We start from the raw sequence: 25,620 nt of genomic DNA on the forward strand, positions 1-25,620 counted from the left end.
TGGGAATCTGAACATACAAATGCGCGCTTAAGGCGAACTATGCAGTTTAGTACGGTCACGAAATTCCAAGACTCTTGGAGTATCCTCTGATGTCTTGTTTCTTATGACTAGACCGCAGATTTGAGGTAAAAACCTATTTGCATAAAAATTTGTACTTATGCATTTCATGACTATTTACACTTAATAGTGTTATTTCTATAGGACCTTAAAAAGCCTATTTCGATGTTAGTGCCTATTTTTGCCTATTTCGGCTTTAACATCCTAAAAAGTGCATATTTCACCATATAAGACAGTGGCTCCAAGTTTTTCCACACTATACGACAGATGGAAAAAAAATTTCTGCCCAGCGTGCAGCAAGGTGGCTAATTGATATGTGCTCATGCTTTGTATTTGCCTAACACTTTGGTCTTTTTTTATTTCTTTTTATCACTATCCCTGTTAATACCAAATTCTCTTTATAGGTGTTTTATTACTAATACGTAAAAAAATAGATCTCGGATCTTTAGGTTAAAATTTGTTTTTTTTCCCTAGCTCCAATCTGCACATAAGTTGATATTTATGCATTTCATGACTAACTAAACTGAATACCGTTAGCTCTGTAGGACCTAAAATTGCGTATTTCGACGTCGACGCCTAATTTTGCCTATTTCGGCATCAAAATCCTAAAAGTACCTATTTCGTCAATCTGACATAGAGTTGTTGTGTTTTCAAAGATTAGAAAAAGGAAGTAAACTTAGGGCTTTACGTCTCGTCGAAGGCGAAGGTCGTTAGAGGCTATTTACAATTCCTTTGCTTGCCTTACTACCAACAGCACTCTGCACGGTTGAATAGTTAGCCATCCAAGTACGTGCCGAGCGCGACAGTGCTTAACTTTGGTGAGTGAATGGGAAGAGGTCAAAGATTTGAGTTACACATTAGAATCGAATGTGGGAGTACTAAATGTTATATTTGAAAATATTTCGTTCGTAGGATTCTGGCCAGCTGTGTATTTTCGCAAAGAAACGGTTTCATAGGCCTTAAGCTGAGCACGGATTAAAAAATCACAAAGTTAATTGTAGACGCCCTCTATAGCTAAATTACTGCCCTTCGCGCATTTTCTCGCTGCTGTCTACAGGTAGTCCTATCAAATTACTCTGTTTCCGATTTGGAAAATCATTTGCCAGTAGTGAGACGTTTTCATCTGAAGCACCGGCAGATTCCATTCGCTTGTTCAGAAGGGACGGCCATCTTTCAGGTGCCATATGTCCGGCAATGAGTACGGTACTTCTCCTACCGCTCCTATGCTCCGCAGGAGAGGGGGCGGGGGTAACAACCTCACAGGCCATCGTTCACTGTGTTAAAGTGTTACTGACGTTCTAAGTGCAAAATAAATTCTAGTTTCTGTGTGAGAATACTACGCCATGCCGAAAACAGCTAGTTCAAAGACTATAGATATAAGACAGTGGATGCAGGATTTTCCGCATTATACAACAGATGGGAAAATTATTTTCTGCCAAGCATGCAACAAGGAGGTTAGTTGATGTTTTTCTTAGATTTCTTATTTTCCTGTCACTTAGGATTCTTTTTTATCACTATCCTTAAGTAATACTCTTTTTATGCGATTCTAAACTGCATTTCCCTTTTCTCTCGTATTAGGTTTCGAGTGTTAAGAAATCTCACTTAACTCAGCATGCAGATGGAATCGCACATAAAGCTAATGTTGAATGAAAGTCAAAATTGAAGCAAACTCTTTTAACCAATATATCTGGTTAATCCATTCCAAAAAAAAAAAAAAAAAAAAAAAAAAGAGAGAGAGAGAGAGAGAGAGAGAGAGTTTTGCGGTGATTTGCGTCATGCACTTGTGGCAGCAAATATTCCCTTTCGGAAACTAGAAAACACTATTTTCAGAGGTTTTCTTGAGAAGTACTGCCATCAGTCTATTCCTGCAGAGTCAAAACAGCTTGCAAAAACTAACCAATAAACAATAGCACAGTTTGTGAACAATGGGCATAAGGTGCTTCTGGCCGTCACTTATGCTGCTGCATATATGATAGCAGCGTTAAAACTATTAAAAGTATTCTACCCATTGATGCTGCACATAACTTGTGCAGTGCATGGGATCAACCTCATAGCAGAGCAAGTAAGGCTATAATTTCCTAAAGTAAATAAAGTAATATCTATGGTGAAGAAAATTTTTGTTAAGGCACCATCAAGAATACAGGCATTCAAAGAACCGCTTCCAGATGTCCCATTGCCGCCAGAGCCTGTTGTCACCTGCTGGGGCACATGGCTGATGGCAGCAGAATACTATAGTACGCATCTCTCAGCTGTCCAGAAGGTGGTTGAAAATATACCGGAGGATGCTGCATTCGTAACTGCAGCAATGGAGTTACTCAAAGATTCTTATTTAAAATGGGACTTATCTTACATTAGGGCCCACTACACAGTTATGGCAAGAATAATTTCACAATTAGAAGGCTCAGGGAGACCTATCTATGACAATATTTCTTTGCTTGAAGAAGTCAAAATGAAAATTAATGAAGCGCCAGGTGAAGTAGGGGAAAAATGCAGAACAACACTGGTCTGAAGGAGTTATGTGCAGCTGCCGACATACTTAGTGGAAAATCCAGCACTCCTGAGTGCAGCATTCCTGTCCGACATGTGCTGAAAATGAAGTACGCTCCTGTCACATCTGTTGATGTAGAACATTCTTTTTCAGCGTATAAATTGATTCTAACTGACAAGCGCTACAGTTTTTCACTAGAAAACCTAGAAAATATTTTGGCTATTAATTGTGAAGCCAGCTATGTTCAGAATATGTGCAACTACGAATGTATTAATTAAACCATTGCCACATCTCAATCTGTATATTGAGCAAGCAGTAAAGCAAAGAAAAGAAAAATTGGGAGTAGGTATTAAAATCCATGGAGAAGAAATAAAAACTTTGAGGTTCGCCGATGACATTGTAATTCTGTCAGAGACAGCAAAGGACTTGGAAGAGCAGTTGAATGGAATGGATAGTGTCTTGAAAGGAGGATATAAGATGAACATCAACAAAAGCAAAATGAGGATAATGGAATGTAGTCAAGTTAAGTCGGGTGATGCTGAGGGAATTAGATTAGGAAATGAGGAGCTTAAAGTAGTAAAGGAGTTTTGCTGTTTGGGGAGCAAAATAACTGATGATGGTTGAAGTAGAGAGGATATAAAATGTAGACTGGCAATGGGAAGGAAAGCGTTTCTGAAGAAGAGAAATTTGTTAACATCGAGTATAGATTTGAGTGTCAGGAAGTCATTTCTGAAAGTATTTGTATGGAGTGTAGCCATGTATGGAAGTGAGACATGGATGATAAATAGTGTGGACAAGAAGAGAATAGAAGCTTTCGAAATGTGGTGCTACAGAAGAATGCTGAAGATTAGATGGGTAGATCACATAACTAATGAGGAAGTATTGAATAGGATTGGGGAGAAGAGAAGTTTGTGGCACAACTTGACCAGAAGAAGGGATCGGTTGGTAGGACATGTTCTGAGGCATCAAGGGATCACCAATTTAGTATTGGAGGGCAGCGTGGAGGGTAAAAATCGTAGAGGGACACCAAGAGATGAATACACTGAGCAGATTCAGAAGGATGTAGGTTGCAGTGGGTACTGGGAGATCAAGAAGCTTGCACAGGATAGAGTAGCACGGAGAGCTGCATCAAACCAGTCTCAGGACTGAAGACCACAACAACAACAACTATATCTTTTTTAAGGAGTTCTTTATCTTGCAGGAACTCAAAAATATTTGGAGTTATGTTCAACATTAATGTTGTAGATTGCTGTGCTCTGTAACTGTGTAAATATTCATTCTCCTTGTTTTAATTACTAATAAGATGTTCATACTTTTAACACTGTGTATTTTAATTTATTTTTATTTTCTCTGCATCATTTTTATTAGAGCCTATTTTAGGTATTACATAGCCTAAAGTAACTACTGAAGGAGTCTATTTTAGGTGCCTAAAACACACTTTTTTACGACCCAAAAATCCGTGGTCTACTTATGACATAATGTAAGAAAGATCTTTTAATGTTTCACACTTACGAACATACGGGCTTCCTACGTCACCGTAGCTGCGCAAGTGCGGTGCCACCTCTTATCTGGCGCTCTCTGGCAACTGCTGAAATGAATCTCGTTCTAACAGGTCGCAGGACAATATTGGTTCTAACAGGTCGCAGGACAATATTGCGAATTGTGGTTCAAAAAGCGTTATTTTCAAAGTAAATTTTCTTTTACGCAAGATGAACTATGTGTGAGAATGTACGATGAATTTCCTAAATCACAGAGCATTTGCTCTCATTTAAAAATCAACTCTCTGATGAGTAGCCATTTAGAGGAATTTCGAGCCCAGAAGATCAGAGATTTATGTCGGTATATAAAATTTTATTTGCGTGTTTGTGTGACGTATCTTAAAGAGTAACATCCGCGAAACAGATCAACATTATATGTGAAAGCTGCTTCTCTTGTAACTTAATTATCTTAGAGACAAATATTATATGCGAAAGCTATTCTTTTCTTGTAGCAACACTATATGTTGGTGTTGTGGTCTTCAGTCCTGAGACTGGTGTGATACAGCTCTCCATGCTAATCTGTCCTGTGCAAGCTCCTTCATCTCCCAGTACCTACTGCAACTTACATCCTTCTGAATCTGCTTAGTGTATTCATCTCTTGGTCTCCCTCTACGACTTGTATCCTCCACGCTGCCCTCCAATGCTAAATTTGTGATCCCTTGATGCCTCAGGACATGTCCTACCAACCGATCCCTTCTTCTAGTCAATTTGTGCCACAAACTTCTCTTCTCCCCAATCCTATTCAATACCTCTACTTCGACCATCATCGGTTATTTTGCTCCCCAAATAGCAAAACTCCTTTACTACTTTAAGTGCCTCATTTCCTAATCTAATTCCCTCAACATCACCCGACTTAATTCGACTACATTCTATTATCCTCGTTCTGCTTTTGTTGATGTTCATCTTATACCCTCCTTTCAAGACACTGTCCATTCCGTTCAACTGTTTTTCCAAGTCCTTTGCTGTCTCTGACAGAATTACAATGTCATCGACGAACCTCAATGTTTTTATTTCTTCTCCATGGATTTTAATACCTACTCCGAACTTTTCTTTTATTTCCTTTACTGCTTGCTCAATATACAGATTGAATAACATCAGGGATAGGCTACAATCCTGTCTCACTCCCTTCCTAACCACTGCTTCCCTTTCATGCCCCTCGACCCTTATAACTGCCATCTGGTTTCTGTACAGATTATAAATAGCCTTTCGCTCCCTGTATTTTACCCATGCCACCTTCAGAATTTGAAAGAGAGTATTCCAGTCAACATTGTCAAAAGCTTTCTCTGAAACATATGTTTGACTTTCCTTAATCTATTTTCTAAGATAAGCCGTAGGGTCAGTATTGCCTTACATGTTCCAACATTTCTACGGAATCCAAACTGATCCTCCTTGAGGTCCGCATCTACCAGTTTTTCCATTCATCTGTAAAGAATTCGCGTTAGTGTTTTGCAGCTGTGACTTATTAAACTGATAGTTCGGTAATTTTCACATCTGTCAACACCTGCTTTCTTTGGGATTGGAATTATTATATTCTTCTTGAAGTCTGAGGGTATTTCGCCTGTCTCATACATCTTGCTCACCAGATGGTAGAGTTTTGTCAGGGCTGGCTCTCCCAAGGCTATCAGTAGTTCTAATGGAATGTTGTCTACTCCCGGGGCCTACATAGTTTGTAATTAAATATGTCATTGTTTTGATTACAAAAGCCTTTTAGTGTTAAAATTTGTGCATCATGATCTGAAAGGCCATTCATGCTTTTTCTAACAGAATGCCCATCTAGTAATGAAGAATGAATAAAAATATTGTCTATGGCTGTGCTACTGTTCCCCTGCACCCTATTTTGAAGAATCACAGACTGCATCAGATCATATGAATTTAGGAGATCTACCAACATCCTTTTCCTTGCATCATCATATACAAAATTAATATTGAAGTCACCACATATAACTAATTTCTGGTACTTCCAACAAAGCGAATCAAGTACTCTCTCTAGCTTGAGCAGAAATGCTCTGAAATGGGAGTTAGGGACCAATAAACAACAATTAGAGATTTAGTTTCACTAAATTCAACTGCCTCTGCACAACATAGGTTTGTCTTTCCTCAGTCTATTTTCTAAGATAAGTCGTAGCGTCAGTATTGCCTTACGTGTTCCAACATTTTTACGGAATCCAACAACATTCAAATATCTGTTGAGTGCAGTGTCATGATACATCTGTGGACTCAAATGGAATACTGTTTTTTACGTACATAGCCACTCCCCACCCCACAAGGAATATCTTGAGAAACAGCCAGCTAATCTGTATCCTGGTAAAGGAAGCCTCTGAATTGTCAAATTATTTAAGTGGTGCTCTGCTATACCAGTATTTTCAGAGTCAACATCTATAAGCAATTCACTAACTTTATCTCTAATACCTCTTATATTTTGATGAAATATGCCAATTCCTTCTCTACTTGGAAACATTACATCCTCGGAAGGTGAACCATTAGTTAGACTGACTTCATTTAAAGAGGTATACCTATCAGCTGACTTCAGTTTAGAAAAGTTGCAGCTTTAACACCAACTACTACAGGAATTTTTCCATTAGCGAACAGCTTACTCGTTGATCCATTGCAGATCTAGTGCCAACATCAGGTTGTCAGCTATGCTACCCTTGTTCACACCTCCCCTAAGCATCTAAACTACCATCTCCTCTTTCCAAACATGGAAATCCATCTTCCTCTGCCATCTCTTCTCTGGCCTCACTCATTTACACCTCTGTGGTGCATGCCTCGGCTACTGCTTCATCTTGACCTATCACAAGGTCTGAAAGACTCTGTCCCTTTAGAGACCCTCTGCCACCACCTTTTCTCCATCCTTGGCGCGTCCTGGGGTTCAGAAGTAGTCTATTCTGATGGCTTTATGGTTGCTAGTCGCTTGGACTTTGTTTATACTCGCAACGGTACATACTGAACTGAGCTCCTTGCCGGATGGTTGTAGTGTTCACTGCAGAGATGGCAGCCATCTCTTGTACTCTTGAGCATATCCATTCCTACATTGGTGGGTCTTTCTCATCTGCAGTGTCTCCTAGAGCAGTTTATAAACTCTCAACCAATGTTAACCTCGCCATTCTTTGGTCATTGCTATTCAGGACCCCCTGTATGCCCTCAAACAGTGTGGATGCTCGGACCTTGGGCCACGTTGGGATCCTGGAGAGTAAACTCGCTGATATCCTGGCCAAATTGTCTACCACTAAAATGACTCTTGAGATCAGAATTCCAGAAACAGACCTCCGATCAGTATTATGTTGTAAAGTTTTAGGAATCTGGAATACGGAATGGCTAACTCCGACTTCAACCTAACAAACCACAGGTGATAAAGGAGACTACAAATCTGTGGAGATCCTCCATGCAAGCGTCTCACAAGGACTGTACTGCCCTTTGCTGGCTCTACATTGACCATACTTGTCTGACTCATGGTCATCTCCTCTGTGGCAAGGACCCACCCCACTGTCATGGTGGTTTTCATTTGATGGTGGTGCACATTTTGCTGGACTGTCTCAACCTAGCTGCCCTGCTCTCTGTGCTTCTCATGCCCTGTCCATGTTGCTAGTCTTTCCAAGGCAATTCGTGAGTGAGTGGAGTACTGCTGGTGAGTGGCAGGAGTGGGGAATCTATGTCCCACCATTGCACATTGATTTTGGGGGGCTTCCAGTTGCTCCCTAGGTGGGTCAGCATGCCTGCCTTTTCCCCTTTGTCTCCCTTTCTTCTTTTTGTTCCTTATCTCAGCTTTGTTGACTTTTTGTAGACCTTAGGATTTTATCCCCTAGGTTTTATGAGGTAGGCTATCTGTAATCTACAGTCATGTAGACTTGCCGGCTTGAGTAAAAAGGGGCTGATGAACTAGTAGTTTGGTCCCTCTACTCATACAACCAACTAACCTTGGTAAATTTGGAGAGGGTCTGCTCTTCGCTACAGGTGTGATGGTCACAGGTGACTGGGTTGTATGGAAGGGAGTGTTATGGAATGGGTGGCAGCTGTTGAATTGGAGGTATTGCTAGTGGTTGGCAGGTTTGGTAAGGACAGAGGTACTGATTTAGCCAGCCTTTATGTGATCCAGATCACGAAGATGTGAATGAATCGGAACGAGGTAAGGGGTTACGGATTCTGGGTGGCTGCGAAGGATTTCTCTAGATGGTCCATCTAGATGCCTTCAAAGGTGAAGCAATTGTGGGTGAGGATATAGTTGATCGTGGTAATCAGGCAGGAGGTTGTGGGTTTGGAATCCATTGGGTGTTGGGGAAGCTAGTGTTCAATAGCGGCAAAACAATGGGTATTAGGGATGTTAGTATAAAGAGAGGTAACATCAATAGTAATGAGTGGGGTCCCTTGTCGTAAAGGAACAGAAACTGTGGAGAGTCGTTGGAGGAAGTGATTTGTGTCTTTTATATAGGAGGGTAGATTGTGGGTAATAGGTTGAAAGCGTTGGTCAGCGAGAGCAGAGATTCTCTCAGTGGGGCCATGATAACTGGCCCTTGGGGTGTCCTGGGTGGTTGGTTTTATGGTTTTAAGGAAATATGTAGAAGGTAAGGGTGGGGGGTGGGGGGGGGGGAGAGATCTGGGCAAGATATCCAGGATGGACATAAGTATTTGAGGAGGGACTGGAGATCCTGTTGGATGTATAGAATGGAATCACAGTGGCAGAATTTGTAGGTGGACGAATGTGACAGCTGGCGAAGTCCATATGCCAGGTAATCCCTGTGGTTCAAAACGTTTTTCAGCATATAGTATTATAAGGTCAGGGTCAGATTTTAGGTGGTGGATTGTGGTTCTTTCTGCAAACATAAGGTTAGGTTGCACATTAAGGGATTTGGGAAATGATGGAGAGGCAAGGTTTTTTTTACGTTAAGAAATTCGGGAATGTTAACTGGGTGATTCGGAGGCAGTAGAGATGGATCACAATTGGATGGAGGAGTGAACCGAGTCAGGCCGAGTTCAGTGTTGGTTTTGGGTTGAATCTGATTGGTAGGGTTACTGGCGAGAAAGTGTTTCAACTGTAGGAACTGGGAGAAGGAGAGGTAGTCTATAACAAGTCCACCATGACTGAATTACAGAGGGCGGGCAAAAGGAAAGGACTGATATTCCAGTGGGACTAAGGCTTTTTGAGGATAGGTTCATGACTATGTTTCAGGGCTGTTTATGTTCAGGGTTCTGTATGGTGGTGGGAGGGAGTTTCTGAAAGTGTGGTAAATGTAATAGGGGTACAAAGCATTGTTTGCCATCTGTGAGGCGATGTGGTGGAGGTTAGAAGGCTGTTATGTGGAGGTGGTGGATAGTGGTGGTCCAAGGTGGGAGTAAGAGGTGAACAAGTTGTAGAGAGAGTTTTTTGGTGGCATTGTACATGCTGATCTAGTTCCTGGAGAGCAAGAGTTTCAATGTGAGAGGTGGGATACAGGAATATGGAATTGCAGACCAGGAGAATATTACAGATGGAGAGCACCTACAGCAATGAGATTTGGCCCTGATTTACATGGTTCTGCAAGACTAAATTGGTGAGACGAAGGACTGGAATCTGAACAGATGGAAGGAGGGGTTTGCAGTCAGTGTTGGGTGATAAGACCAGTTGGGTTGATTCCATGAGCCAGGCAACAAAACAGCAACAGCATGAGGGACTGGGTCTTGGCTAAGGAAAAGGAAACTTTTCTGTATTGGCACTGATGGAAGGAGCAAGGGTTCATAGTGGAGAATAAAAAAAATGTAAAAATATGTAAATTACAAAGAAATACCTGTGAAAGAATGCGCAAAAAAAGAAAAACGCAAAATACATGAGAAAAATCATAAAAAGGGTGGAACTGATAAGCTATTGGGAAATAGGATAAAACCTTTGGGAGTAGGGCTGATTGTGAAAGGCAAAAATGAACTGAAATCGACCTGAAAAACGCAGGAGATTAAAGATAAAAATAAATAAAGGATGATTATGTGGGATGCAGGTCAATGGGAGGATATGTGTGGAGGAGGACAGCTGGTATGACTGGATTAGGTGAGATTAGTGTGTGCATACTGAAATAAGAGAGGAAAAAGAGGGGGAGTTGGGAGGGAATTGGTAAGATGAGGTACAAGTTTTTATGGCGCAGGAAAGTACAGATTTTATGGCACAGGAAGGTACAAAAAATAACACACGAAAGTGAGGCAGGAAGAGTGATCAGTACGAAAGTCTAGGATTAATGATTTCAGCGGGAATAATATGGGACTGCATTTACTATCAGCGCAGTCATGTAGTCGTGTGTTCCATGCGGACGAGATGGTTAGTACAGTACGGCTCATAAGTCAAGAGCATGTGGTGCAGTTAGGAAGGTAGCATGTAAAACACAGAAAAGAAGAGAGAGAAAAGAATGGACACCGAGTAAAATAATCTATTAGAAACTACTAACAAAGGAAAAAAAACACTAGGTTATTGGATGGAAGAAAAGCCATTAGTCAAAATCAAACAATGGATAACTTAGGATGGAATAATGACAGGTTTATGAAAAGAATAGATTGCTACTTACCATATGGTGGAGATGTTGAGTTGCAGGCAGGCGTAAGAAAAGATTGCTAAATAAGCGAGCTTTCGGCCGAAAGGTCTTCTTCTAAATCGGACAATACGCATATTCATGCAAGCACAACTCACACGCACACACATGACCACTGTCTGTGGCTACCGAGGCTGGAGTGTGAGCAACTGGACGTGATGGGAGAAATAATCTGGGTAATGGATATAAGGACGAGGCTGAGGTGGGGAAGGAGATTATTGTACTAATTATACTAATTTCACACATGAGCTAATTACCTCAGATATTAATTGTCCTTCACATATGCTGACACCTTTCATTTTCAGTTTATCTTATCTTCTTTACTTAAATCCTTTAACCATGGTACCAATTTATTTTCTTCCATCCTCTTATGATTCCATTCCTTATCACTAACACAATGTAAGATATACATAGATAATGCTGGATAAAACTTTTCTAAAATATTCCTATACTAAAGTATCCTATTGCACAAAATCACATGAAAGGCAAAGATAGAATAATTCTGATTCACCTATGAACTTTAAATAGGATAGGAGAAGAGTTTGACTGCCTCAGGAAACATGAAATATGAGACAGGCAGCTGGGGTAAGAATTGTTGTCACATAATGAATCCTACACAGGGGTACTCAATGTCAACCTTCTAAAAATATTATAATATAGTCAAAAACAAAGATTCCATGACTTACCAAGCGAGAAAGTGCTGGTAGATAGGCACAATAAAAAAACCACACAAACACACGCACAAAATTTCGAGCTTTCGCAACCCACGGTTGCTTCGTCAGGAAAGAGGGAAGGAGGGTATTGTGCCTATCTACCAGTGTTTTCTCGCTTGGTAAGTCATGAAATCTTTATTTATAATGTAGTCATTTCCATTATATTTTAAAATTTTGAAAAGTATTTGTTGTTTTTACTGTCTTTAAATTTTTCAGTTACAGTTAACACAAAAATTCAATTCTCAATAGTAGATGTCACTTTTCCCAATAAATGTCATGCTTTATATTTCCTTACTTACACATCAATATTTATTTAAAAAGTGTGTTGAGAGTAACAACAACAATGATCAAAATTTACATTTCTCAAATTTTTTTGTGGCGTGTGGTGATCATAGAGTCAGTAGTACATGTTTTTGAAAGTGCATTGTTATTGCTAAGAGAGTGCTAAGAGGTAATTTCAGGTTCTGGATGCTTCTTACATATTAGTACCTCTTCAAAAAGTATGTTGCTAATACAATTCAACAAAATTTAATGAATTTTGTGCATGCTCACGCACACACCTAGAAAGTGTGTTACGGAAAATACCTTGGCATTGTTATGGTTAATACACAGTATAGTAAGGATTCATATGATTATGCAGTGGATATTGTTCCCTTCATTTTGTTATAAATTGTGTGTGTGTGTGTGTGTGTGTGTGTGTGTGTGGGCGCGCGCGCATAAAATTCAGACATGGGTACATGTGTTCTGGAGTCTAAGTGTAGAACTTTGATATCTATTAGCACAATGGACTCTCATTCAAGAGGACGACAGTTCGAACTTTTGTGCGACCATCCTGATTTAGGTTTTCCATAATTTCCCTAAGTCGCTCCAGGCAAATGCCGGGGTGGTTTCCTTGAAATATCGTGGCCGACTTCCCTTCCTATGCTTCCTAATCCGATGGGACCAATGACCTCGCTATTTGGTCCCCACCCCCAAATCAACTGACCAACCAAAGAACATGAAACTATTGTTATTCGAGGTTGAATGTGAATCATAGAAATATTTTTTCTTGAAGTAATTATAAGTTTTATACATGAAAAAAATTAGCTCAAAAACATAAAATGGAGAATGCTTTGTATCTTCTCATCTCTTAATAATGGACAACATGAGTGTCTTGCTTCTTCATTATTCATGTTTCTAATACACACACACACAATGCATATTGCAACCATATAAAGATATAGATAACTTAATTCTTGGAGACATGTTTGTTGAGGTGCAATGTACAAAAAGTGCAAGTGTTAAACTATTACATCTCTGTATTAAATTGTTTGTGTGGCCCATGATAGATTTTTCTCAAGTCACTTCCGTAAGAATTTTCTGTGGCCTGTTCCCTGAGTTAATGTGTTCTTGAATGCTTAGCATTATTAAACAGTGAAATTAGCCATTTGTTTATGTTTAATTTTAAGTCATTTAGGTGGAACCAAGTATATAATCTTTTTTAGAGGCTTCAACGTCGAGTGGAATTTGCTCAGTGCTGTTTGTTTCAGTTAGGACTGTCACTAGTATTGAATGTGAATTTACATTGACAGATGAGTCATTTATATAAAAGAAGAAAAATAATTTGTCCTAGTATTGAACCTTGTAGGACTCATTGTGGATCTGTTTGCCTTTGTGAGAAGTGATGTTCTTTACTGCTGGTTTAAACTCTTGTGTGTAACATAATTTGTTATTGTTTTCTTGCAGCTGTTTTGTATGTAAATCTAAAATTGCTATGTTCCGTTTCATTCTGATCAGAGTTGTACAGGACTGTTGCTGTGATGTATTTGTGTGCTCTTAAGTGCGCATTCACTCTCAATTTATTTATGTATTTATTTATTATGAACTACCTTCTAATTGACCATTTTAAATTACTTTCTTATTATATAATATTCATGATCTGAGTCATTTTATATTTTCCGTTAACTTGGTCTTTGGCTTTCCCCCTCCAACAAATGGCCTGCTTAAATGTTGAGAATGATAGAAATTTGAAAAATATTTTTCGTGTGAGTGTCTGTCATTCTGTTGCAGATTTTCTCGGTTGTTAAATTGATAAATAGGCACCCTTCTTCTGTATTACACTATATTGACTTGTTTTTTAGTATGTAACAAGTTGAAGATTGTGTCCTTTAGATATTTTTGTCCTTATGATATTGTGTATATTATTTTATTAGGAATGTGGAGTCATACGACTACAGGCTGGCATTCAGACAGCACAGTGATACCACTGTAGATACAGTTGAAGATTCAGCTGTTCTCACTGGTCACTTGGAACCAACGTACGGCAACAAGCGTAGATTTGATGAGAGAGGCAGTATCAAACAACGGTTAGGACGACGAGAGAGTGGGAGCAATAATGATAATGAACATTGTGCACCAAGGCATTTACTTGCATTGAATTGCAGCCCAGATGATTCTGAAGAGGAGCTTGCGAAAGACATTGCTGACAAGTTGTGGGAGCAGAAGGAGGAGCTTATATGTAAGTTATCTTACTCAAGTAGTTTGCTATTAGTATTGTGGATCCTGTTTTTCTTCAGCAGAAAACACATTACATGTAAGTGATCTTCTTACCACTAAACAGAAAGCATTTAAAATAATTTTTAGTCTGCAAATACATGGGACGTTATGTAATTGCTCAACTGGTTGTCATCATTTTCGTCTCACACTTCTTTAGTTACTATTGATCATTATGTATGTATATTTGCTTTGGGATGGATAGAAACAATAATTGTCAGTTATTGCAAAGTGAATTTCACAGTCACAATCTAATTGCATTCATCAAGCTATAATCAGCTTTGACCTCATTGTCATCTCAAATTATCTACAGAAGAAACAGTACACCTACAACTTAAGTGTTGTAGTACCAGATGCAATCTAAGGGACAAAAAGTGTTTATAGAATGACAATAATAGGAAGCCATCCATTTCAGAGTAGAATAGAGTCTTCAATCAGGAGAAAAATAATAAAAAGGTCAAGTTTCATATGCCACACACCAACCTCTAAGCCAAAGAGAGAATGATGCCCAAAGATCACCAAAATTTTAGTCATTTGAACCTTCCTAGTCGGACTTTATCAGAATTCAAAACAGTTACAAGTACTGGAAATTTACAGATACCTTAAAGTATTTCATTATCAAATACATACATATTTCAATGATATGTGGCAAAAGATAAAAATGACAGAAATCTGTGCATCTTCAAGTAGACAAAGACAAGAATAGGGAACAATTCATAATATAATTTCAACCCTGCCTTCAGAAGCTGTGCAATAAATAGAGAGCAATATCTTGTGAAAGTATAAAGTGAAAGCTGTCCCATTTAGTTACAATGGTCTTAATCAAATGACAACTCATTCTATTTGAGGGAGCCCGCAAATTTTTTAAAGTAATTGCAATTTCTTGCAGTAGTGAGATAAAGGAAAATGAAGATCCTCAATTTTGGCATTTTTATATATTTTGTGATGATAATGTTCTAGGTTTGGTACAATTTCCTGTTTATAGAGGCATGCTTTGCATTTTACATGCCTAGTTTTGTTTGGCCGAAAGGAGTGGTGTAGAGTATTGGGAGAAAATGAGAGGACTAGAATAGGACTGTGGCTAAGCAGCAATGACGATTGAGGAAAGTGGCAAGACCTATGTGCAAAACAGACCAATCCAATGGCTGGAAACTATTCCCAGTGACTGTTATTGTTGTTGTTATTTTATTTAGCGTATTTCAAAACTAAAGAAAAAGTGAGACGAACATAAAACAGAAAAGTAACACAAAAAATATTAACAAACATGTATAAAATTGTGGCAAGTGAACATTTAGAGATGTTACTACAATGACAGTTCCATCAGAGATACATGTCCTGGGAGCTTCACCATGCAATAAATAGCCTCTGGAGAGGGCTTTGTGAAGTCATCTACAGCTGTAATTTGAAGTCGATAATTTAAGACTAGACCTACACATGTAGCTCAGACAGGGATGTTACATTTGCTGGAGATAAGTCCTTCACCCATTATGGTCCAGCCTTCCATATCTGCACACCCAGTACTGAGGGAAGAACCTAAAAATTTTAACAACAGTGAACTACTGTAACCGGTTTCAGCATTCTCTGCACCTCATGGCAGTATATTATGGGATGCTTTTTAAGCAAGTATAATTTTTAATAAAGCTGTTGCAGTGCTGTGATAAATGATATGTGCATGCATCTGTTGGCTATTCACAGGAGCCCTAACGCGAGCATTTATCCATATTTGTGTTTGAATCATTCTCAGCTTCCACACACAATGATTCTCAACTTCCAAATACTGAGAACTTTTTTCCTCTCTCTCTTTTTGCCTTAGTAAATCGATAAATTTATCTCCATGCGTCATGATAGTTTCGTATAGTGGGTGCTTTTGATGTCATATCTCTTTTCTCGAACAGTTTAATGTACCTACTTAGGCTTATGTCTTACTGCTTACTGGGTAGGTGTAAAGATGTGAACAAAGGTTCTTAGATCGATATCCATGCTTTCCCTGGCACGGAAATCCATTTAGAGGCATTTGGTACCTTCATCCACTGATAACCAAAATTTGATGCCAAATTTATGTGGCTTACTAGACATGGATTGCTTAAATCAACGTCTGGCCTGATGGGAAAGAGCTGTGTGGTTTTTGTCTCAGACTGTAAAGCATGGAACAATTTTCTGTTAATGATTCCAAGCTTCTAATAGCAAAGCAGAGTTATCTATTTTGAGTATTGCCGATCTTTGTCCCCTGATATCAAAACGTAAGAATTTTCACAAGATCTCTTAACTCTACCTCTTAACGTTGTATTGCAAAAGAACTGTGGTCTCAGATTTTCTGACTACAAGCTATCAATTTTGATTCCTGTGATGCAATAAAACCCACCGCCATACAAAACTACAATGAATGCATTTAGCTCATAAAGAGAACAATACCAACTGTTGAAGTTGCCTGTGGCCTTCGGTCTCCAAGCACAGTTTTGTATGTTTTAGAACTGTGTCATCTGTGAACAGCTGCCAAAACTAGCAGTACTGTGAATTTTCCCATGTTTCTTCACCAGTAGCATTGGTTCTGCTGTCTAATAGAAAACATTTTGCATGTGTAGTCCTCCAGCTGCATTCAAGATACAATCAAGAATATCCCATCATGTTCCATCCTTTGCAATTTATGAATGCTCCCCCAAAAAGTGGTGAAGGTAACTGACACCTTCATCTTCCTCCCTGTCTTTCCGTGTTGTACCAAGTGTCATCCCATCCTGACTGACATGTTTGTTTTGATGGAGGAGTTCGTCTTATCACTGGAATAGCCATCGGTGTTACAGGGCACATAACAACTAATTTCACTTACTTTCGTGGTGCCTGGATTATAATCATCAGTAACAGTTTCTGCTTGACTTTCAATTTCACTTCCTTTGGACTCTTTGTCTGAAACTCACTGCAAATGTTCTAAATATTCCATTACTTAACTGTCTGACAACTTATCAGCCATTTTCAATATGTGTCTAATAACTAACACACAACAAAGTACTTCATGTATACTGAGTTGAAGTAATCACCTCAGAGGATTCAGCATATATTTTAGCATCACAATTCACGTGCAGTTGCATAAAGAAAATTCTAGGTATACAGTGAGAAATGAAGGCAATAAGTATAATAGATACAGTTAAGTAATTGCGAATGCAGTTAGTGCATGAGTAACAAAATTTCAAAGTTTTACACATAAAAAGTTATTCTGGGCATACCGAGTTTCAGAAGTGTCAATTAGGTCACTTCTGCATTTTTAGTTTAAACTACCAGAAGTTTGTGCTCGTGCTGGTTACTGAATATGCTGCTGATTGATAAGGAGATGTCCTCAAGGGTGAGATTGGCCTTTTAAAGCAACCTATATAATAGTGTAGATTAGGCTCATAGGTATCACATCCTGCAGCCAGTCACCTTGCTGGACCCGCCTTTACAAGAACTCGAGAAAATAAATGAATTCAGAATTCCTTGTGATTTGCTAGAATATTACAGATAAAGCAGACTTCAAAATGGTGCTGTGGCCTGGCAGTGAAATCACTTGGCTGGTATGCAGAAGTTCGTGGGTTCACGCCCTGTTGTGGGGTTTGAATAAACTTATATATACTGGAAAAAACTTTGAATATTTTTTTTATTGGTTTCAATATCATTTGTGATCTAAATAATTAATGGAAAATCTCATATAAAGATGTGAAACAAATACTAAGAAAGAGATACAGGGGCTGGCCAGTACTTACCTCAGCTCAGTACAGCCGATAGATACACAAAAAACAACCGAAAATTTAAGTTCCTAGCTTTCGGAATAAATGTTCCTTCATCAGGGTGGAGAGAGGGGAAAGAAAGGGAAGAAGGGAAAGTGGATTTAGTTACTCACAACCCAGGTTATGAAGCAACAAGGAAAGGAAAACAGGGAGGGTAGCAAGGATGGAGGCATGGTTGTCAGAGGGAAGCCAAAGATATTCTACTGTACGTACTGTGCCAGCTTCAAACCAAAGAGGATGCATACAGAAGTAAAGAGGTATATGGAATAAAGATGTAGGATGAAAATATGCATGAATGGCTAAAGATGAAAGGGAAAGAGGAGAAGACTGAAGAGTAAATGGGAGTGAGGTTGTTTAACGTAGGTTCAGTCCAGGGGGATGGCGGGATGAAAGGATGTGCTGGAGTGCAAGTTCCCATCTCCGCAGTTCAGAGGGACTGGTGTTGGGTGGGAGAAGCCAAACGGCACATACAGTGTAGCAGGTTCCTAGGTCCCTAGAATTATGCTGGAGGGCATGCTCCGCTACTGGGTATTGGACATCTCCTAGGCGGACAGTTCGTCTGTGTCCGTTCATGCGCTCAGCCAGTTTAGTTGTTGTCATATCAATGTAAAAGGCTGTGCAGTGCAGGCATGTCAGCTGATTTCCGTCGATTTCGTGTTGCTGGTGATATTTTTGTGCCATTGGCTATCTTTCTCTGCCACGGGAAACATTTTTTGGGACATTTCTGCGCATTCCGCAAATTTTTTTGCGTCACGCACGAACTTTTTTGCGGAATGCGTGACCTTTTTTTGCGGCACACGCGATCATCTTTTTTTCGCTACTCGCTGTCTCTGTTTTTGAGCAGCGGGTGTTCTTTTCCCCTGATCTGGACATACTTGCTTGGTCTGGTCAACTTTTTCCGTATTTTTCTTATTTAGTGGTCTTTCTTTGGTATTTAACATTACCAACACAATTTATTTATTTCTCGTTCTTCCTTCCGTGTTTTATTCCTTCTTATGATTACTATTTTAACTTTAGTTATTTAATTTCCCTTCCCACCAGTTACCCACTATGTACCCTAATCCTATACCACATTATTTACATTCATTCCGGAAACAAGCATTTACCGTAGCCAAACTGCAATCCCACATATTTTTCCTCAGCTCCTGCTTAACCTTTGGAATTACCCCTAAAGGACTTACCTTAAAAGTTCCCATCTCTGGGTAAAATTCTTCCTTCCACCAATCTCTCCTGGACTTCCAGAACCTTCAATCCTTAGCCCTTACCCAACTTGTCCTGAATCTCTACACTACTTCGTGTAACCACCACTCCCAACAGCTCCTATCTCTCTTCAAAGTCCTCCACCTCTCAAACTCTTGCTTGGAGAACACACTCAGGAACATCATCCTAGAAGCCTGCTGCAAACTTGAGTCCCATGCCACACACCACCTGAAAAAACTATCCACAGTGCTAGTGCAACACCTAAGAAGTGGGTGCAGACATTTCAGGAATTCCTCACATCCAGTGTTGCATCCCAGTCCTTCTTGAAGAACATCCCAACAACCCCCAACATCACCCCAGCTGAATCCCATGCCATTAAGGAGCTGAAAACAGACGGCTCTATTGTAATCCTCCCGGCGGATAAAGGCTCCACAACTGTGGTACTTGACCGTGTGGAGTATGTGGCAGAAGGACTGCGTCAACTCTCCGACACCTCAACCTACAAAGCTGTTACCCAGGATCCCATTCCCCCCATCCAGACTGAGCTGCAGAAAATCCTAAAAATCCAAGGTCCCTCACAAGGCCTCACAACGGCTTCCATAGACTTACTCACTCCACCTGAGCCACGTACCCCTGCCTTCTACCTATTACCCAAAATCCACAAAGAGAACCATCCTGGCTGTCCCATTGTAGCAGGCTTCAAAGCCCCAACAGAACATATCTCAGCTCTGGTAGACCAACACCTCCAACCTATCATCCGCAGACTCCCATCCTACATCAAGGACACAAACCACTTCCTAGATCGCCTCAAATCCATTCCCACTCCTCTCCCACCTGAAACCTTTCTTGTCACTATAGATGCTACATCCCTTTACACATACATCCCACACACCCATGGTCTCTCTGCCCTTGAGCACTACCTCTCCCAACGCCGACCCGAAGGTCTTCCAAAAACCTCGTTCCTTATCACACTTACCAACTTCATCCTCACCCATAATTACTTCACTTTTGAAGGCCAGACCTACAAACAAATCAGGGGAACTGCCATGAGAACCAGGATGGCTCCGTCCTATGCCAACCTCTTCATGGGCCGCATGGAGGAGGCTTTCCTGAAGACCCAACAGCTGCTTCCCCTGGCCTGGTATAGGTTTATAGATGACATCTTTGTGGTCTGGACTCATGGTGAAGAAACACTCCTTAATTTCTTTCATAACCTCAACTCCTTTTCGCCCCCTTGTCACCCAATATTATCCTGGCCTCGAATACATCAATATATTACTCCGCCAGGGATATGACTTTCTCAAGTCAACCCCTGAAATGAGATCATCCCTTGACGACAAAATTCTCCCTACACCACCCAGAGTTGCCTTTCGTCGCCCCCCTAACCTCCGTAACATCCTTGTTAAACCCTACAATATTCCCAGACTACCTTATCCACCCAGCGGTTCCTACCTCTGTAACCGACCCCGCTGCAAAAACCTGCCCCATGCATCCCCCCACAACCACCTGCTCTAGCCCCGCTACTGGTAAAACATACACAATTCAAGGCAGGGCCACGTGTGAAACCACACGTCATTTATCAGCTGACATGCCTACACTGCACAGCCTTTTACATTGATATGACAACAACTAAACTGGCTGAGCGCACAAACGGACACAGACGAACTGTATGCCTAGGAGATGTTCAATACCCAGTAGCGGAGCATGCCCTCCAGCATAATTCTAGGGACCTAGGAACCTGCTACACTGTATGTACCATTTGGCTTCTCCCACCCAACACCAGTCCCTCTGAACTGCGGAGATGGGAACTTGTACTCCAACACATCATTTCATCCCGCCATTCCCCTGGACTGAACCTACGTTAAACAACCTCACTCCCATTTACTGTTCAGTCTTCTCCTCTTTCCCTTTCCTCTTTAGCCATTCATGCATCTTTTCATCCTACATCTTTATACCATATACCTCTTTACTTCTGTATGCATCCTCTTTGGTTTGAAGCTGGCACAGTACGTACAGTAGAATATCTTTGGCTTCCCTCTGACAACCATGCCTCCATCCTTGCTACCCTCCCTGTTTTCCTTTCCTTGTTGCTTCATAACCTGGGTTGTGAGTAACTAAATCCACTTTCCCTTCTTCCCTTTCTTTCCCCTCTCTCCTCCCTGATGAAGGAACATTTATTCCGAAAGCTAGGAACTTAAATTTTCAGTTGTTTTTTGTGTATCTATCGGCTGTACTGAGTTGAGGTAAGTACTGGCCAGCCCCTCTATCTCTTTGTTAGTATTTGTTTCAATATCATTTGTTTCATTTCTAATTCTTTGCCACATCATTTTAATCATTGTACTTTTTTTAAAAAAATTCTGTTAATTTTCTTACGTCCTTTTATTCTTTTTGCATTTCGAATTTTGTCTCTGCACTTTTAAATATTTTTGTTTATGTATTGTAATAATAATTTAAGTATTTGAAAATACCAATAAAAGATAAAATGAGTTATTTCTTTTGTCTGTGCAAGTTTATTGAAAATTTGTTCTTTGTTATAAGATTGTCGCATCCCAAGTGTGGGTTTTGTAAGGGATTGAGCGACACAGTTTGTAAAAGGGATTTAGCCGGTTGACCTTAGTGAGAAGGAGACTTTTGATCTGGCTAAGATGTTGAAATCCCTGATGTGAAGGTACAAGGCTAGAAAGTGGGTAGAAGTAAACTCTCCCGAATGTTACACAAGTTCTAGTTTATTCAGAAATAATACAGATTGCCCTAACTGCGAAGTGATTGTATCTACAGGATGACCAAGTATAGGCACTGCAGTCTGGAACCGCGAGACCGCTACGGTCGCAGGTTCGAATCCTGCCTCGGGCATGGTTGTGTTTAACTAGTTCTAAGTTCTAGGGGACTAATGACCTCAGAAGTTGAGTTCCATAGCGCTCAGAGCCATTTAAACCATTTTTTGACCAAGTCTGTTACCGAGATGGGACTAACTTCTACCGTTCCGACTGCCTGGTAGAAGCTCTTCAGTACCTTCTGCCCACACTAGCACCCTACATCAGAGTCCTGCGACCATTGCCTAAACGTTCATCAGTGTCTATCTCCAGCTGCCTGCCAACAGCCCGTTCCTCAGACCAAGTTGGCTGCTGCTACCCATACTGACTTTTGTCATTCCGGGAGCCTAACCTCGAGAGAGAGACCCAGAGCAACGTGCTCCCAAGTTTTGTTAACTTTTCCCCTTTGATCCAGCGCTTGGCATGACGTAGTGTCAAGTGCAACTTGTCCTTATTGGGCAGTCTTTAAGTATTAATTTCATTACTTTTCTTCAGAAGCTGGGTGGAGGGATAGAGAGGCCTCTCCCTATATGGTCATGCACTGTGTCCTGAGCCCTTCATTGGCTCCTCATGAGTAGTGAAATCCGCACCAGGGGCCCTCTTTCTTTCTCTCTCTACTCCCAGACTTCTCTCTCTAACCAGAAGTGCTTTCTGTTGATACTCTAAGTAAGTGCTTATTACAGGTCCCTGCACGGAGCTTCTTTGTATCTTTATAACTCGGTGGCTGTTTGCTTTCTTATCGCGCACAGCTGCCCGGCAGGCAGTTCGGACGCCCGCCTTGGCTCTCCAGGTGCGTTGTGTTTCTTTTATGACCCCTCTGCCATACCTTGTGTCCGGCACTACATTTTTAGTTCACTTACTACGTACTATTTCCGGCATACTGCCTGAGAACAACTGAAATTAGACTTGTCTTTTTCCTGCCGTTACAACAAGAGGTACATTTTTTGGATGGTAATCGTACATACATTTACGACATAAATTCTTCTCAAACCCAGGAGAAAATGGTGTAAATGAAGATATAAATAAAATGAAATTCAAGCAAAATGAGTAGAGCAAATCGTAAAAAGTGAAGCAGTCATCAAACTGAAGATGATTTTGAACACCACAATGTGCTTTACTAGTCATGGTCCTGCTGGAGGTGGTATGTTGTTGCCTTTCTCTGACCTTTGAACTAGCTGTGGGGGAACCTACAGTTCAGTGTGTGGATTCTGAATCTCAGTGCAGCTCACATTTTTCGCATCAACAGATATTGCCAGAGATGAAAAAAGCAATAAGTCATAGGTAAAAATCCTAGGATTGACCACGGGTCGAACCTGAGACCTTTGGATTTGTAGACTGGCAGTTGACCATCGCTAACAATTTGAATAACAATATTCTACTAAACTTGACATTGATGTATTGTAGAATATTAGAACATGTTCTGATTCCAAACATAATGAGTTATCTCGAACAGTCATTTTCATGTTGTGGCTCACGTCGACACCGGGCTGTCCTTGGTTTGTACAGGCAGCTGGCAGAGGTGGTGAAGACCCTGGCCTCACACACAGGGTGCAAGCAGAGCTCGCAGTTTGCAGTGTCATTCCCAGTGTTGATCAGGGTCCTTTAGTTTGGAGCCAAATGGGAGGTTTCGACCAAAGGCTTCGTCTTCTCTGTGGCAGTCTTGGCTGCAGATTTCTGGATCTGTGTTATCGTGTAGGGATTTGTAGGACTCCTCTTGATAGGTCAGGGGTGCATTACACAAAGGAAACAACTATGTGGGCAGCAGAGTACCTGTGAAGTGCACATGAGGGTTTTTTAGGCTAGGCAGTAGTTTGAGGGGAATCAAACAGCGTTAAGAATAAAGACACTTCAACTGCCACAGTTTTATTAGTGAACTGTCCAAAGTACTCGTGATAAAGTTCCTAAATCTACTCCCCTCCAGGAAAGTTTTTGCACTCAAATTATTGTTGGGACTGAGAGCTGACTGAAACATGAAGTGGAACACTCTGAAATATTTAGTGAGTTATGGAGTGTATATCAGATAGATAGATTAGAGGCCATAAGAAGGGGATTATTCATTGCAGTTGACAAAAATATTGTCTCTATTGAGGTAGAAGTTGAGCGTGAAGTCATCTGGTCATGTATAACATGGATGTTTTTACCAGTCACCCGTTTCTGCTGTGACATTTCTAGAGTCATTCAAAGAAAGTCTATGGTCAGTAGCATGTAAATACCCAGATCATGTAGTACTCATTGGAGGCGTCTTTAAACTGCCAAATATAGACTGGGATGTCTGTGGATTCATTGCAGGGGGGGGGGGGGGGGGGTGCAGACAGACGATCACACAAAATGCTTTTGAACATGTTTTCTGGAAATTGTCTTGAGCATCTCAGGAGCCCACATGCAGTGGAAATATCTTAGACCTTGTAGCTACAAATATGCCGGACCTTATCTACCATGTCAGTATAGAAACAGGGAAGTAACTATGATTATGAAAGTCAGTAAATCAGTCAAGAGGGCTAGGTGAGTGTTTCTGCTAGATAGAGCATATAAACAGGTATTAAACCATCACTTAGACGGTGAATTGGCATCACTTATTTCCAGTAAGATGGGTGTAGAGGATTTATGGGCAAAGTTTAAGCAGATTGTAAATCATGGTCTGGAGATTTGTGTGTCTAGTAAGCGGATAAAGGATCGAAAAGCTCCACCATGTTTTAATAACTAAATTTGGCAGATGCTGAGGAAGCAGAGGCTGTTGCACTCTTGCTTCAAAAGGGAAAGCATAAATGACAACAAACGAAGGTTAGTAAGGATTCGTGCGTCTGTGGAAAGATATATCCGTGGAGCATACAACTACCTCCATCATGCCGTAGTTGTGGTACGAGGTACCCTGTGCCATGCACCGTATGGTGGTTTGCGGAGTATGTGTGTAGATGTAGATGTAAAACATCTGGCAGAGGACTTGAGAAAATTCTGGTTGTATGTAAAATCGCTAAGCGGGTCTACTTCATTGAGCCCCTTGTTGACCAGTCTGGTGTGGCAGTTGAAGATAGCAAAATGAAAGCTGAAGTTTTAAATTTCATGTTCAAGAAATCATTCACACAGGAGAATCGTACAAACATACCATAATTTGATCATTGGACAGACGCCCATATGGACAACATACTAATAAGTGTATTTGGTGTAGAAAAACAACTGAAAGATTTGAAAGCAAATAAATCACCAGGTCCGAATGGAATCCCAGTTTGATTTGAAAAAGAATGCTCTATGGCAGTGGCTCCTTACCTAGCTTGCATTTATCACAAATCTTTCACCCCAAACAAAGTCCCAAGCACAGGTGACTCCAGTATATAAGAAAGGTAAAAGACTGGACCTGGAAAATTACGTTAGGCGGGTGATGGAGCCCCTTAGGGAAATAGCAGAAAGGTCGGGGAAGAAGGCCAGTGTTCACTCTGTCTGCTTGCCGGGCGGTCTCATCCGAGATGTGGAGGAGGCCCTGCCGGCGGCGATAGAGAGCACTGGGTGCACCCGACTGCAAATTGTTGCTCATTTCGGCACCAATGACTCCTACCGTCTGGGCTCAGAGGCCATCCTCAGTTCGTACAGACGGTAGGCGGAATTGGTGAAGGCGGAAAGCCTCGCTCACGGGGTGGAATCAGAGCTAACTATTTGTAGTATCGTTCCCAGAACCGATCACGGTCCTCTGGTTTGGAGCCGAGTGGAAGGCTTAAACCAGAGGCTTAGACGATTCTGCGGAGATTCGTATGTAAAGTACACAAGCGGCAAGACGCAGTCAATACCTTCGCTGCGCAGTGCCGACGGTACTGTTATCGACGACTGTGACGCTAAAGCGGAGTTATTGAACGCAGTTTTCCGAAATTCCTTCACCAGGGAAGACGAATGGAATATTCCAGAATTTGAAACACGAACATCTGCTAGCATGAGTTTCTTAGAAGTAGATACCTTAGGGGTTGCGAAGCAACTCAAATCGCTTGATACG

The 25,620-nt window shown here is 40.8% G+C and overlaps 1 protein-coding gene across 1 annotated transcript in view; it reads left to right on the plus strand.

The window, feature by feature from the left end:
• LOC126273094 (phosphorylated adapter RNA export protein) overlaps positions 1-25,620 on the plus strand; it is a 105,341-nt gene that overhangs the window by 24,448 nt on the left and 55,273 nt on the right. The window contains exon 3 of the mRNA XM_049976520.1: positions 13,534-13,838. Within this exon, the coding sequence (XP_049832477.1) occupies positions 13,534-13,838 (305 nt within the window). The remainder of the gene's footprint in view (positions 1-13,533; positions 13,839-25,620) is intronic.

This window comes from Schistocerca gregaria, chromosome 5, assembly GCF_023897955.1.
Source record: "Schistocerca gregaria isolate iqSchGreg1 chromosome 5, iqSchGreg1.2, whole genome shotgun sequence".
Taxonomy (NCBI): domain Eukaryota; kingdom Metazoa; phylum Arthropoda; class Insecta; order Orthoptera; family Acrididae; genus Schistocerca; species Schistocerca gregaria.